The 17006-nt window shown below is 40.7% G+C and overlaps 2 protein-coding genes across 5 annotated transcripts in view; both read left to right on the forward strand.

The window, feature by feature from the left end:
• Positions 1 to 13096, forward strand: part of LOC121397225 — a 19841-nt gene extending 6745 nt beyond the window's left edge. For 2 of the 4 annotated variants that reach the window (XM_041573647.1, XM_041573648.1), the window contains 3 exons: positions 10849 to 11226; positions 11436 to 11628; positions 12266 to 12416. In XM_041573647.1, the coding sequence (XP_041429581.1) occupies positions 10849 to 11226; positions 11436 to 11628; positions 12266 to 12401 (707 nt within the window). In that variant the 3' untranslated portion in view covers positions 12402 to 12416. Of the gene's footprint in view, positions 1 to 7079; positions 7360 to 10259; positions 10452 to 10848; positions 11227 to 11435; positions 11629 to 12265 lie in introns of those variants that run through there. The other 2 variants (XM_041573649.1, XM_041573646.1) reach the window with 2 other exon arrangements.
• The window catches only part of LOC121397224 (CD48 antigen-like), a 626518-nt gene that overhangs the window by 69586 nt on the left and 539926 nt on the right, over positions 1 to 17006 (forward strand). The gene's annotated exons all lie outside the window — the stretch shown is intronic.

Raw genomic sequence — 17006 nt, forward strand, 5'->3', positions numbered from 1 at the left:
TCTTCAGTATTGGATATTGTGTTCAGACACTTCCCTGTCGTTACTCGGGTATTTATACATGTAGTCCCTGTATATTACACTCTGGGTAAAGGGACATTCACTAGTTATGGACATAGAAAATCATCGACATGTTTCAAGGGGTCTCCTTTAGCAGTTCGGAACTACCGGGGGAGCAGGGGGTGCAATTGGGCCAGGGCCCGCACCCCCTCAGGGCCCCCCCGGCAGCTCACTTTGTGGGCCCCTAGGATCACCCTCTTGTTTATTTAGAGCACCGGACCAGAGTGATCGGAACGTTTCACTAAGTTACTTGCAGCAGTTCTAGGTAATAACTGGTTGGTCGCGTCTGCCCATAGCTGTGTTCCGACTTCACATGAGCAATGTAACATGGTCAGAGCATAGGAGCCTGTGATGCTAGTGGCTGGCCTACACTGTGCCTGCACAACTGCACGTCGATTCATGAGAGCGACGCAGCAGCAGCAGCAGTAAGGAGTACAAAGATACGGTCAGCTGCTGCCCCTCCCCCCTCCTTGTATTACAGCAGTTCTCTTCTAGCTGTAACTCATGTGGCCACTCAGCATGCAGGACTAACTGAATGGCTGCAAAGGCACTATTTGTTTATTTAGGTTAAAGATGTGAGAAGGCTACGGAGCTCTATGTTAGTGTCTGTTAACTCTGAAATAATGGTCTGCTGTTTTACTGGCTTCTGTGAAATGTGTGTCCGTGATGTGTATGTTTGTGTGTGTGTATCCTTGTGTGTGTCTGAGTCTGTGTGTGTGTCTGTGTGTGTGTGTGACTGTGTGTGACTGTGAGTGTGTGTGTGTGTCTGAGTGTGTGTGTGTATGTGTGGGTGTAAAAGTGTTGTTGCCAGTATTGCAGATTGGGAATGCATAAAGAGAACTAGATCAAAAATTTCATGTGGGAAAGTGACTACTGGGGAAGAAATGGAGAAAAAATGAAAACAGCAGCAAATGGCAAAGGAAGTATATTAACCCTTTAAGTGCCAGCAGAATTTGACATTTTGGTTACGCGAAATGCCAGCCGTTTTTGAAACATTTTGTGCTCTCTCACTTTAGGGGCATTTTCTGAGGGGAAACCTATAGTTTACCTAGGAAAACTATACATTGTTTTTTTCGGTAGAAACTGAGCTTTCTAAATCTGCCTGAGTTTTCATGTATTTCCACCTGTGCAAAAAAATTTATAGTGCTAAATACCAAAAAAAATGAAAAATTACCATTTTTCATTGTATATCAATTTATACCAGAAAAATATTTCATTTTACGGATGAAAATCCAACTGATTTGGAAAGCCTTATGTCTCTCGAACGTGCCAATACCAGATATGTATAGTTTTAGAGAGATTTAGGATTTCTGTACAGCAAAAACTCCCGGCAGTATATTACCGAATTTTGAAAGCACTAAGGCAGAAAACGGCATGCTTTAGATTCCAAGGCAAAAAATCCTGAAACCGTAGGTTTACCCCAGAAAACCATACATTTTTGAAAAGTACACATTCTGCCGATTACAAAATGGGTAACTATGTCTCTCTACTCCCAACTACCAAACATAAAAGCTTGTCTGAACATAGCGGTTTTTCAAAAAAAAATTCAAAATTCTGAAAAATCATTTCAAAGGTTTTATTTTGCTGCTCCGTATATCCCAAACTATATTAGGTACCAAGAAAAACCACCTGAAATATGATTGCCAGGGGTCCACTGAACAGTTTGATACCCATTATGCATAGGTTTACCAAAGTATCTGGCATTTAGAGACACCAATATGAAGTTAGCACATCCAAATTGTTCAGGACTTTACTTCAGCTACTGAGAAATCAACACATTGACTGCATTTTTTGTGGGGTAAAAACACAGAAATATATGTTTACCCCCCAAAACCCATATATTTTTGGAAAGTACACATTCTACCGAATCTAAAATGGGTACCCATGCCTTTCTGCTCCAAACTACTGAGTCACAAGGCTTTCCCACAATTGTCGGTTTTGGTGAAATATCTGAAAATTGCCTCAAAGCTTCAACTTCCCAGCACCATATCACCCATGTATCGTTACGCACCAAGAAAAAGCACCCTAAATATGATTGCCAGGGTTCCTCCAAACAGTTTGGTGGCCATTGTTCATAGGTTTACCAAAGTATCTGGCATTTAGAGGCCTCAAAATGAAGTTAGCGCATACAAATAGTCCTGTGGGTAACTTCATCTAATGAAAAATCAACACATTGACTGCATTTTTTTGGGGTAAAAACACAGAAATATATGTTTACCCCCCCAAACCCATATATTTTTGGAAAGTACACATTCTACTGAATCTAAAATGGGTACCCATGCCTTTCTGCTCCAAACTACTGAGTCGCAAGGCTTTCCCAAAGTTGTTGGTTTTGGTGAAATATGTGAAAATTGCCTCAAAGCTTCAACTTCCCAGCACCATATCACCCATGTGTCATTACGTACTAAGAAAAAGCACCCTAAATATGATTGCCAGGGTTCCTCTGAACATTTTGGTGGCCATTGTTCATAAGTTTACCAAAGTATCTGGCATTTAGAAGCCCCAAAATTAAGTTAGCGCATACAAACAGTCCCGTGGGTAACTACAGCTAATGAAAAATCAACACATTGACTGCATTTTTGTGGGGTAAAAACACAGAAATATATGTTTACCCCCCAAACCCATACATTTTTGGAAAGTACACATTCTACCGAATCTAAAATGGGTACCCATGCCTTTCTGCTCCAAACGAATGAGTCGCAAGGCTTTCCCACAATTGTCGGTTTTGGTGAAATATCTGAAAATTGCCTCAAAGCTTCAACTTCCCAGCACCATATCACCCATGTGTCATTACGTACTAAGAAAAAGCACCCTAAATATGATTGCCAGGGTTCCTCTGAACATTTTGGTGGCCATTGTTCATCAGTTTACCAAAGTATCTGGCATTTAGAGGCCCCAAAATGAAGTTAGCGCATACAAACAGTCCCGTGGGTAACTTCAGCTAATGAAAAATCAACACATTGACTGCATTTTTGTGGGGTAAAAATACAGAAATATATGTTTACCCCCCAAACCCATACATTTTTGGAAAGTACACATTCTACAGAATCTAAAATGGGTACCCATACCTTATTGCTCCAAACTACTGAGTCACAAGGCTTTCCCAAAGTTGTCGGTTTTGGTGAAATATCTGAAAATTGCCTCAAAGCTTCAACTTCCCAGCACCATATCACCCATGTATCGTTATGCACCAATAAAAAGCACCCTAAATATGATTGCCAGGGTTCCTCCAAACAGTTTGGTGGCCATTGTTCATAGGTTTACCAAAGTATCTGGCATTTAGAGGCCCCAAAATGAAGTTAGTGCATACAAATAGTCCTGTGGGTAACTTCAGCTAATGAAAGATCAACACAATGACTGCATTTTTGTGGGGTAAAAACACAGAAATATATGTTTACCCCCCAAACCCATACATTTTTGGAAAGTACACATTCTACAGAATCTAAAATGGGTACCCATGCCTTATTGCTCCAAACTACTGAGTCGCAAGGCTTTCCCAAAATTGGCGGTTTTGGTGAAATATCTGAAAATTGCCTCAAAGCTTCAACTTTCCAGCAACGTATTGTCCATGTATCATTACCAGCATAAAGCATCCTAAATATAAACATAGGGGTCTACTAAACAGTTTGATGCCCAATGTGCATAGATATACCAAACTATGTGGCGCACAGAGACCCCCAAATGACAATATGTATAGACATTTTCACGGCTGACGCACTGGCTGCTGCAATATAAGCACCTGGCGTGTGTATTATGCGACATTAGACCCCCCTAACAGTACAGAGACCCCAGAAAACCATATATTTTCAGAAAGTACACATTCTGACGAATCCAATATGGGTAAATAAGTGTTTCTACTGCAAACTGCCAAACTGCAAATCAATGCTGAACGTAACAGTTTTTATCAAATTTCTGAAAATCGTCACAAAGCTTGAATTTTACCCCATTATATGCCCCACATTTCGTAACTTAGCAGCATAAAACATCCTAAATATGAACTCCAGGGGTCTACTGAACACTTTGATGCCCAATATGCATAGATATACCAAACTATGTGGCGCACAGAGACCCCCAAATGACAATAGTGTATATACATTTTCACGGCTGACGCGCTGGCTGCTGCAATATAAGCACCTGGTGTGTGTATTATGCAACATTAGACCCCCCTAACAGTACAGAGACTCCAGAAAACCATATATTTTCAGAAAGTACACATTCTGACGAATCCAATATGGGTAAATAAGTGTTTCTACTGCAAACTGCCAAACTGCAAATCAATGCTGAACGTAACGGTTTTTATCAAATTTCTGAAAATCGTCACAAAGCTTGAATTTTACCCCATTATATGCCCCACATTTCGTAACTTATCAGCATAAAACATCCTAAATATGAACGCCAGGGGTCTACTGAACACTTTGATGCCCAATATGCATAGATATACCAAACTATGTGGCGCACAGAGACCCCCAAATGAAAATAGTGTATATACATTTTCACGGCTGACGCGCTGGCTGCTGCAATATAAGCACCTGGTGTGTGTATTATGCGACATTAGACCCCCCTAACAGTACAGAGACCCCAGAAAACCATATATTTTCAGAAAGTACACATTCTGACGAATCCAATATGTGTAAATATGTGTTTCTACTGCAAACTGCCAAACTGCAAAGCAATGCTGAACATAACGGTTTTTATCAAATTTCTGAAAATCGTCAGAAAGCTTGAATTTTACCCCATTATATGCCCCACATTTCGTAACGTATCAGCATAAAACATCCTAAATATGAATGCCAGGGATCTACTGAACACTTTGATGCCCAATATGCATAGATATACCAAACTATGTGGCGCACAGAGACCACCAAATGACAATAGTGTATATACATTTTCACGGCTGACGCGCTGGCTGCTGCAATATAAGCACCTGGTGTGTGTATTATGCGACATTAGACCCCCCTAACAGTACAGAGACCCCAGAAAACCATATATTTTCAGAAATACACATTCTGACGAATCCAATATGGGTAAATATGTGTTTCTACTGCAAACTGCCAAACTGCAAAGCAATGCTGAACATAACGGTTTTTATCAAATTTCTGAAAATCGTCACAAAGCTTGAATTTTACCCCATTATATGCCCCACATTTTGTAACGTATCAGCATAAAACATCCTAAATATGAACGCCAGGGGTCTACTGAACACTTTGATGCCCAATATGCATAGATATACCAAACTATGTGGCGCACAGAGACCACCAAATGACAATAGTGTATATACATTTTCACGGCTGACGCGCTGGCTGCTGCAATATAAGCACCTGGTGTGTGTATTATGCGACATTAGACCCCCCTAACAGTACAGAGACCCCAGAAAACCATATATTTTCAGAAATACACATTCTGACGAATCCAATATGGGTAAATATGTGTTTCTACTGCAAACTGCCAAACTGCAAAGCAATGCTGAACATAGCGGTTTTTATCAAATTTCTGAAAATCGTCACAAAGCTTGAATTTTACCCCATTATATGCCCCACATTTTGTAACGTATCAGCATAAAACATCCTAAATATGAATGCCAGGGATCTACTGAACACTTTGATGCCCAATATGCATAGATATACCAAACTATGTGGCGCACAGAGACCACCAAATGACAATAGTGTATATACATTTTCACGGCTGACGCGCTGGCTGCTGCAATATAAGCACCTGGTGTGTGTATTATGCGACATTAGACCCCCCCAACAGTACAGAGACCCCAGAAAACCATATATTTTCAGAAAGTACACATTCTGATGAATCCAATATGGGTAAATATGTGTTTCTACTGCAAACTGCCAAACTGCAAAGCAATGCTGAACATAACGGTTTTTATCAAATTTCTGAAAATCGTCACAAAGCTTGAATTTTACCCCATTATATGCCCCACATTTCGTAACATATCAGCATAAAACATCCTAAATATGAACGCCAGGTGTCTACTGAACACTTTGATGCCCAATATGCATAGATATACCAAACTATGTGGCGCACAGAGACCCCCAAATGGATATATAATAGATAAAATTTACAAGGCAAAACAAAATAAGGCAGTAAAGAGTGAAATGCAAAAAAACCCAATAAAACCACAAAAATCGATGTTTTTTTTCCAGACTAGTGTTATCGGCCGTCAAAATCACAGTTTGAATATTTTAGCTGGGCCAAACAGGTTATACGGCTAGAAACAAGTGAACACAACATATGCAGAGCTGAAAATGCAATAAAATGGCTAAAAATTCAATAAAATGGCTAAAAATGCACCAAAATACCCAAAATTGCAATATAATCACCGAAATAACATACACAAGGTATTGCACTGTACGGTTAGCGAATACGCTATTCATAATGGCAATAAAAAAATTTTTCAGCCAAAAAAAGAGACGATGCGATAAGAAAAAAAAAAAAAAGCCACAATGCCATGTATGTGCGTGTGCGTGTGTACAAATGGTAAATTACATGTTATGTGCGCGTGTGCATGTGTGTGTAAGTGCAGTGAGTGTAAGTGACCCCCCCAATCCCCAAAAATGTATGTGTAAGTGTGTGTAAGTGTGAATCTAAGTGTGTATTACTGTAATAAGTGTGTGTTGGTGTGTTTGTGTGTGTAATTGTTGCACTAACCTGAAAAAGTCGCTGGAGACTGTTGCAGGCGATCTGGAAGGGCCCCTGGAAGAGATCTGCATCGTCATCGCTGTCCCTGTGCTGTGTGGGCGGAGCTGATCATCGCAGTGCAGGCTGCAGCAGCAGGACACGTAAGTAACACGTGCCTGCTGCTGCTTTTGGGCCCCTGGGCGATCGCGCCCCAGGGGCCACTCGATCCCCTGCTCTGCTCGTTGCCTAGGGGCAGGGGATCGAGCAGGAACGGAGCGAGCGGCTCTAACAGCCGCTCCTCCGCTCCAGAACCCGGAAGTGCTGCAGAACGTAGAATCTACGTTCTGTGGCATTTCAAGTTACTTTTCCACAGAACGTAGATTCTACGTTCTGTAGCACTGAAAGGGTTAAAAAAGGCAAGTACAGAAAGAGAGGTAGATAAATAAAATGGAATAGTTGTGGAAAGCAGAAGAGAAAAAGTGTACAGAAGGGGGACAGAGAAGATGGGAACAAGGACAAACTATGAAGAAAAAATGTTAAATTATTAAAGGTGGCTAAGTGGAAAACTGGCAGAAAAGGAGAGTCATTTAAATGAAGTGAACAAGTAAAGAGGAAAAGTGGAAGATGGAGCAAGGACAGAATAGAATGGAGAAGAGGCCATTGGATAACAAGGTATGCCATGCATTCTATAAGCTTCAAGAAGGGGTTGGATGGTGTTTAGCAAGTGAGGGAATACAGGGATATGGGAGAGAGCTCATAGTACAAGTTGATCCAGGGACTGGTCCCATTGCCATTTTGGAGTCAGGAAGGAATTATTCCCCCTCTAGTGCTTGACCAGGCCTGAATAATATATTTGATAATACATGAGTGGTACTCAGCCTGAAGCCTTATGTCTTTAATTATTTATATATATCCTTATAATTGCTATTATAATATATACTCAGAGTTGCCTGTATAACAGCCTGCAAGCTTGTGTCTTTATATGGCCCCCAGTGACTTCTAATATCCTTATCATTTACAGTAGGGGGTACATAATCCCTTATAATACATGAGTGATACTCAGAGTTCCCTGTATAACTCAGCCTGCAGCCTTGTGTCTTTATATGGTCACAGAACAACCCCTCAGTGACTTCTAATATCCTTATCATTTACAGTAGGGGGTACATAATCCCTTATAATACATGAGTGATACTCAGAGTTCCCTGTATAACTCAGCCTGCAGCCTTGTGTCTTTATATGGTCACAGAACAACCACTCAGTGACTTCTAATATCCTTATCATTTACAGTAGGGGGTACATTATCCCTTATAATACATGAGTGATACTCAGAGTTCCCTGTATAACTCAGCCTGCAGCCTTGTGCCTTTATACTGTATGGTCACAGAACTCCTCTGTGACTTCTAATATCCTTATCATTTATAGTAGGGGGTACATTATCCCTTATATCATTATAATACAGTGAAACCTCAATTTTACATGACCTTTTTACATGTAACTTTTAAGTTAACTTTTAGTATGTAATATAATTGCCAATTCTAAGCAACTTTTAAATTGGTTTTCATTTTCAAATGGGGGTCACTGGTCCCATCTAAACAACAAATGCTCTGTAAGGCTACAAATTAACTGTTATTGCTACTTTTTAATGACTCGTTTATCTATTCAGGCCTCTCCTATTCATATTCCCGTCTCAATGCATGGTTGTTAGGGTAATTTGGACCCTAGCAACCAGATGTCTGAAATTGGAAACTGGAGAGCTGCTGAATAAAAAGTTAAATAACTCAAAAACAACAAAGAATATAAAATGAAAACCAATTGCAAATTGTCTCAGAATATCACTCTCTACATCATACTAAAAGTTAACTCAAAGGTGAGCAACCCTTTTAGGGGGGCCCAATTATGAATTTCTGTACCGGGGCCCTTAGGGGTCTAGTTACGCCACTGTCCTTTAGGGATGCATTGAATCCACTATTTGGGATTTGGCCGAATCCTTTGTGAAAGATTTGGCCGAATAACGAAATGAATCAGGATCCCAATTAACATATGCAAATTAGGGGCATTAGTGGGACATTTTATTTACTTCCTTGTTTTTTGATGAAAAGTCACGTGCTTTCCCTTTCTGCCCCTAATTTACATATCCCCATTACGGTTCTGATTCGCTTCGGCCAGGCATAAGAATTCGGCCTAATCCTGCTGAAAAAGACAGAATCCTGGATTCAGTTCGTCCCTAGTTTTCTCGCTGTTCCCTATGTGATCTGTTATCGGAAACCAGTTATCCAGAAAGCTCCGAATTACGGAATGGCTGTCTCCCACAGACTCCATTATAATGAAATAATCCAAATTTAAAAATGATTTTCTTTTTCTCTGTAATAATAAAACAGTAGCTTTTATGTGATCTCCACTTGGTGGCAGTCTCGGATAATAAATACAAAGGCTTGTACAGGTATGGGACCTGTTATCCACAATGCTTAGGACCTAGGGTTTTTCAGATATAGGACCTTTCCGTAATGGCTACTATAAATCATTTAAACATTAAGGGGGTTATTTATTAAAGTCCAAATGCCAAAATCCTACCCCGAGGATGGAAAAAGTCTGAATCCTAAAATACTCAGTCTCCAAGCTGTCGGGTCTTGTAGAAGTCAATGGCAAAGGTCACATTTCAAATTATGAATGTATCATGGTCTGTGCTGAGTTTTGGGCAAAAACCCGAAAAATTTAGGGTTTTCAAGCGATTTCATGAAAAATTTGAGTGTTTCGAGTCTAAAACACTAACAAAAATTGAGTTTTTTTCAATGATAAATTCTAGTTTGGTCAGACTTTTCTTACTTAAAAAATCAGATTTTAATAAATAACCCCATTAATAAACCCGATAGGATTGTTTTGCTATATAAAGCTATATAAAGCTCGTCTCGGTAATACCCTGACAACGTAGAAAGGCGAGGACTTCCGGGCAACTTTAAAAGAAATCTGTATGTTTATTTCACAACAGAGTTTTCAATGGAGAATAACTTGTAACAGAATTAACAGAAATGTACAAGTTGTGCTTTTTTTTTTTAACTGGCCCACTGGCCGCAGATGAGTTGCTCTTGTCAGTAATGATTTAGTCCCACTGAGGCAGTTAGTCCATACATCAGTCTCTCAAAGACTTGTCTCAGGATTGTATCCAAATCTCTTCTTTTCACAGACCTCTCTTAGTTACCTCACACACACTCTCACTTCCTGCTTCCTGTCTTTGGCAGAGAGCTTCCCTCCCCCCAGGTGGTGACATCACTCCCACACCTGCAGTGCTAATTAAATGCAGATTGTTCACAGCATCTGTAATTCTCTTTACATTCTGTGTCTCATAGAGCATTCTGGGAGATATGAACCCTTCCCTCTACACACTGTATTACAATATAAATATATATATATAGATATACATTAATAACTGTAAGGTTTCATAGTTGTGTACATCACAGTGAATGAGCAAGGTGACATCATCACATTGGCCATTGTGACATCATCTCTATGGCCATTATGACATCATCATTCTGGCCATTGTGACATCATCTCTATGGCCATTGTGACATCATCTCTATGGCCATTGTGACATCATCAGCCTGGAAGCTATAAAACTGCAGCTGGCACTGAGCTCATTTCATCGTAAGAACTTGAAGTGGACACTACTAGTGGACACATCATGTATCTTAATATAACTAATACAATGTATCATCATTTATTTATCATCATAATCGGACTATTTACTTTATTTATGAATACCACATCAGGTAAGAAAGATCATTCTCTGCCTTTTTACCCCTGAGATATTAACTGGCTCTGTATGTTTCAAACCAATGACATATACAGTAGAACCCCCATTTTACATCCCCTGATTCTAAGTTTGCCCTCATTTTACATTGTTGTTTTGTGGTCCCACCTATATATTATGGATAATACATTTCCCCGATTTTACATTTACCTGGATTTTACACCATTTTCTCTGGTGCCCTGAAAAACGTAAAATGGGGGTTCTACTGTATATCAATGTAAGGTTAGCGAGTCGATGTGAAAAGTCGGGGACACGACTCATGAATGGAATTTGGTAGGCGCCTCTGTTGCAGGATGAGGCTGATAGAGACTGCTCTGTACATTTCATGATCCTAATGTCATTTTTTCCCTCTTTAGCAGTGACGGTTGAGAATTTCACCTTATTTAAAGAGAAGCTGACGCTGAAGGCACATACAATCAATGTGATTCCATGTATGTTTCAAACACTGAAACCACTCAACCCACTCAGATTCCAACTGGAATGGGGGAAAATGGATACGAAAGGTTACACGCGTCTAATCCACCTGCACGGAGACCGCGTGACAGTGGCATCCCCCGATTTGAAGGACAAATACCACATTTTTGAAAGCCAGGTGGCAAACGGGATCTGCTCTCTGGTGATTAATCCCACAGAGATGACAGACAGCGGCACTTATCAGGTCCGGCTGAAAATTGTAGGAAAGCTGTACGAGCCGGTTCCATCTATAGACATTCAAGTTAAGAATCAAGACACAGGTAAAGTGCAAGAAAGATAATTATTCCTGATCTCAAATGTAATCCTAATGAAATGTATCACTCATTAGATGTGAAAGAAAAGTGTCTGTATTGTAACCCCAATACACAGCACATTAACTGACTAAATCTAACACTCGTCAGTTCTGCCCACACTCTCACTTAGTAAATCTATCTTTCCTTGGGATTCATGGGATCATTTTGCTTTGCAGATTCACGGGGATTGTCCGATAAAAAGTCTGAAACAACGACTATTGCATCAACAGCCGCAGCCACTGTCTCTTTTGAAGACGAGATCCTCCAATATATTAACTCAAGTGCTAAAAGGGAGACTACGACTAGTATAGTCCTTGGAATGCTCCTTGTTGTAGGCGTAATAGGCTTACTAATAGCAGTCCAACAATGGTAAGTGACATTTCTTTTTGCTTTTTTGGTGCTCAAGAAAGGTGGAAACATATCTTGCGCTAGAGTAGAAATCGGAGGCCAACAAAAGTGTAAAGACAATAAGGGGGGAATGTGATATTGGTCGATAACACAAAAATTGTTCGCAATTCATTCGCAATGCAAATAAATGTTCTCAAAGTGAAACATTTTTCCTGTGCGAACACTTTGTCCCTCATGTGACAGTAGGATAGCGATTGTGAATTTTATAGTTTATGAGTGCGTAGTGTATGTAATAAAACTTCCCAATCGCAAACCTTTTTTTGCAGTTTTTACAGTTTTGCTTTTTTTGAGAGTTTTGCTCTTTGCAAATTTTATTACACTTTTCCCTAAATATTTTAGCAAGAGCCAATTTAGTGAGATTTGAGTCTACTCAGCCATAAATAAGCAGTAATATTTCCTTATATATGGGGGTTAGTGATGTCATCAGTTGTCCTTCCTTGGAATCAGTGTCTGGTCTTGTGTCTTTATATGGTCACACACTGAAGTTATTGTTTTTTATACATAAATATATTTATACATATACGTCAACTGCACCAAAAATATTGTATTTAACAAAAATCCTTTAGCCATTTCAAAATAGTTTCCTGTTTTTTTGCAGTATGAACAGAAGGCCAAAAAACCCGGCTGGTGACGAAGAAAACCCATCTAGTGATGAAGAAAACTCATCTAGTGATGAAGAAACCCTATCTAGTGATGAAAAAAAGCCACCAGTTAAGACTTCAAAGAAAGGGTAAGTAAACATTTATAATGTTTTTTTATGTCCACTAAATATTCTGAACTCAGGGCCTTGCATACATTTCCATCTAACATACCAGATACATATCAGTAAGTAGTTGCATTTTTAAGAATCTCTTGAATGATTTTGTATGTGCAGGAAAGATAAAAAGAAGAAGAAGAAGAAGAAGAAGAAGAAGAAGAAGAAGAAAAGAGAAAAAAGCGAGTCAGAAAAGTCTTCTGATGAGAGTGAGGAAAGCGCGTCTAGTAAATCAGAAGAGAGTGAAAGTAACTAGAACAGGAGTGACTGGACATCATTACAAGTATATCATGAGAACAAAGAGAATTTAGAAGCTTTCTTGGATAAGAATGACTTCTTGATAGAAGAATAAATCCTAAAATTGAAAGACGCTGCTTTAATTGGAGGAAGGACTTTTGTCTCTTTTCAGCCTCATCTCCGATGTCACTATGGAATGAAAAACTGAAAGATTTTCCATTTTTTATTCTAATCCGCAAATTCTGTCATTTTATAAAAATATTTTCAATAAAACCTAAATAATTTTATAATTTCTTCTTTGTATTCATCTCTTTGATATACTATGTGTAGTTGTGTGTTTTTTACATTTCTTTAAATGTCATTAACATGACTTTGTAAGTAGCAGAATTATGAAATCTATCCTTACAGAGTCCACTTATTGGAGCAAACTTGTACAGGCATGGGACTTGTTATCCAGAATGATCAGGAACTGCGGTTTTCAGGATCAGGGATCTTTTTGAAATGTGTCTCCGTACCTAAAGTTTACTAGAAAATCAAGTAAACATTAAATAAACCCGATAGGTTGGTTTTGCTTCCAATAAGGATTAATTATATCTTAGTTTAGATCAAGTACAAGCTACTGTTTTATTACTACAGAGAAAAAGGAATGGATTATTCGGATTATATGGCGTCTAAGGGAGATGGTCTTTCCTTAATTCTGAGCTTTCTGGATAATGGGTTTCCAGATAATAGTTTTCCAGTTTTAGCTTTGGAATCAGGGTTTATTATCATATCCAGAAGCAGGAATATAGGCTCATTGACCATTGCCAAGGGTTCAAGTGTTAAAGGACCAGTAACGTCAAAAATTTTTACAAAAAAATTCGTTAGAATACAACGAAAAAAAAACAACAACACAAATTAAAATTTAAAATAGCAAAGCCTTTATTAAGAAATAACTTACAGAAACTCCACTTCCTGTCCTCTTCAGAAACGGCGAAAAGGCGACCATCCATCTGCAGCGCTTGATTTCTCCTCCTCGCTATACACTGACAGCGTGTCCTCTGCCCGATCGCGTTCTCCAGCTCTTCTACATCCAACAGCAGTATGAAGGCGATGTCTCCTGCTCCTCCGCTCCAGGAATGCAGCCCTGACTGCCGACCCCGTGCCCACTCCGTCACTGTCAAGGCAGCTGAAACAAAGCAGCCTCAAAAGAATGCGTCCAACACTGAGCCGGCAGGAGGAGTAAATAAAAGTAAATCATACAACCCCGGCAGGTCCGCATTGAGTGTATTAGGAGGCTGCGTCTGCACTGCTCCAGGGCGAAAGGCTGTCCCCCACAAAATCCTACCGGTTCACGATTCAACATTCAGCAGCCAAACAGCAGTTTGACAGAGGAAGCAGCAGCAGCTGCAGGCGGGGAGCAGCACGGCTCACCAAAAGAAGCTCGTCCTCCTGGGGTTGCCGGCTCAGTGTTGGACGCATTCTTTTGCGGCTGCTTTGTTTCAGCTGCCTTGACAGTGACGGAGTGGGCACAGGGTCGGCAGTCAGGGCTGCATTCCTGGAGCGGAGGAGCAGGAGACATCGCCTTCCTGCTGCTGCTGGATGAAGAAGAGCTGGAAAAGGCGATCGGGCAGAGCACACGCTGTCAGTGTATAGCCAGGAGGAGAAATCGAGCGCTGCGGATGGATGGTCGCCCTTTCGCCATTTCTGAAGAGGACAGGAAGTGGAGTTTCTGTAAGTTATTTCTTAATAAAGGCTTTGCTATTTTAAATTTTAATTTGTGTTGGTGGTTTTTTTTTGTTGTACTCTAACGAATTTTTTTGTAAAAATTTTTGATGTTACTGGTCCTTTAATGACACCCCTAGACCAAATCTGTTCCTATTCAATAAACTTGACTTCAGTATTTATTATGTGGGCTCTTATAATACATATACCATTTTTCAGTTGTAAAAAAGAAAAAAACACATCACATAAAAAACCATTGGAATCTTCGGGTCTTCTTCCGCATCGGCAATTTCCGTCACTTTCGGCACATACGCAGTTGTTGCGAATTGGAAAATTACCAAAGAGAAGAAGATGGCGCCCGTGAACTCCGCTGCACAGAATCTGCACTGAGGGGTAAGTAAAGAGGTAAGGTCATTAACCGGGGGTAACACCTAGGCTGGGGGAGCAGGTAGGGTTTCTATGTAGGGTAGGGGTAAGGGTTTTTATAATTAAGGGTTTGGTTCTCCTTTAAGCATTCCCCTGATTTCTGCAGATTTTCCTCAATTTCTGCCAATTTGCGGGTTAAAAATCCAACATGCAGAGCATTTCAGTAATGTCAGCGGAGCTCTTCCCAGAATGTCGTCACATCTGTGACAGAAAGAGTCTCGTCAGCATGTCACAGGTCCCCCTAAAAAGTATTTGGGAAAGTTGACAGCTCTGCTGTTGTCATTGATTTCACATAAAACAGGGGTCCTCAACCACAGGGCCGTGGGCTGTGCCGAAATGGGCCGCCTCTGCTCCCAGCTGTCGTCTGTAATAGCTGGAAAAACAATGAAAAAGGCCCTAATCACCTGCAACCCCAGCTCCCTGATGCAGCTTTGTGAAGCCCAGGAAGCTTTCTACTGATTGCGATAAGGACCAAAATACAGTTTGATCTACATCACCCCAACCTCGTCTTGCTTGAAACCTTTGTGCAAAAAAGGTTGGAGACCGCTGACATAAAACACTGGCCCAGAAGTCAAAATAACTGTTTATAGGGTTACCAACCTTTCATAAAATTTCCACTGGGCTGTGGTGGGACGGAAACAAAAGGGGCGGGCCTGTGACACAAAAGGGGTGGGCTGTATGAAAAAGGGGCAGGTCATGATGCAAAGGGGGTGGAGCCAGTGGCGTAACTAGACCCACAAGGGCCCCGGGACAGAAATTTACAACTGGGCCCCCCCTAAAAGGATTGTTCACCTATGAGTTAAATTTTCGTATGATGTAGAGAGGGATATCCTGAGACTATTTTCAATTGGTTTTCATTTTTTATTATTTGTGGGTTTTGAGTTATTAAGCTTTTTATTCAGCAGCTCTCCAGTTTACGATTTCAGTAGTCTGGTTGCTAGGGTCCAAAGTCCCCTAGCAACCATGCATTGATTTAAATATGAGACTGAAATATGAATAGGAGAGGGCCTAAATACACAAATGAGTCATTGAAAATTAGCAACAACAGTAAATGTAAAAGTTACACGAAAAAAGGACATTATAAGTCACTGAGGGGTTGTTTTGTGACCATATAAAGGCACAAGGCTGCAGGCTGAGTTATACAGGGAACTCTGAGTATCACTCATGTATTATAAGGGATAATGTACCCCCTACTGTAAATGATAAGGATATTAGAAGTCACTGAGGGGTTGTTCTGTGACCATATAAAGACACAAGGCTGCAGGCTGAGTTATACAGGGAACTCTGAGTATCACTCATGTATTATAAGGGATAATGTACCCCCTACTGTAAATGATAAGGATATTAGAAGTCACCGAGGGGTTGTTCTGTGACCATATAAAGGCACAAGGCTGCAGGCTGAGTTATACAGGGAACTCTGAGTATCACTCATGTATTATAAGGGATAATGTACCCCCTACTGTAAATGATAAGGATATTAGAAGTCACCGAGGGCTTCTGTGACCATATAAAACACATTCTAGTACCACATCGACCACATAAACTACAACTCCCAGCATCATGAAGCAGCAGTTGGAAGAATTTGCCCAGGGTTATATGGCAACACTTCAAAGTTCTATAAAGAATCACAATATGTATAAAAAAAAAACCCTGGGTGTCCCAGTGCAACTAGGAGTGAGCTCCCTGGTGCCAGGGCCTGGACTGCAGGAACGTTTCCCTCTCCTGCTGTAGCAGTGCTAACTCAGTTAGCGTGCCACACACCTGCCATTCATCTCAGGCTGCAGCCACAAAAAGAGTTTGTACCAGAACACAGACAGACACACAGACACACAAGGACTGAGAGAAACTTACCCCATGCACCCGAGGTCTCTAACGCATCAGGGATGCCCCTCCCCCTAGTATAGCAGCAGCTCCTCCATGTGGGTCTGAGTGATAGCCAGTGCCGTGTACAATGGAGGAGGAGGGAGAGAGAAAAGAAATCCCCACTGCGAGGCTGACTGTGCTTCCACCAGCACTTGCCATGATATCATGACGGACCCGCCCCTGCTTGCTCTCCCCAGCGTAGCCTGGAGACGGGAGATCACAAGCAGGAGCTGAAGACTGAAGCGGAGGCGGAGCTACTGTCACTCAAAACTCCCGGTGTGCAGCTTTAACCCTTTGCCTGCCAAGCACGTACCCCGTATGTTCTGACAGGCAAGGGCTCAGACTGCCAAACACG

The sequence above is a fragment of the Xenopus laevis genome, chromosome 8L, assembly GCF_017654675.1.
Source record: "Xenopus laevis strain J_2021 chromosome 8L, Xenopus_laevis_v10.1, whole genome shotgun sequence".
NCBI classification, from domain to species: Eukaryota; Metazoa; Chordata; class Amphibia; order Anura; family Pipidae; genus Xenopus; species Xenopus laevis.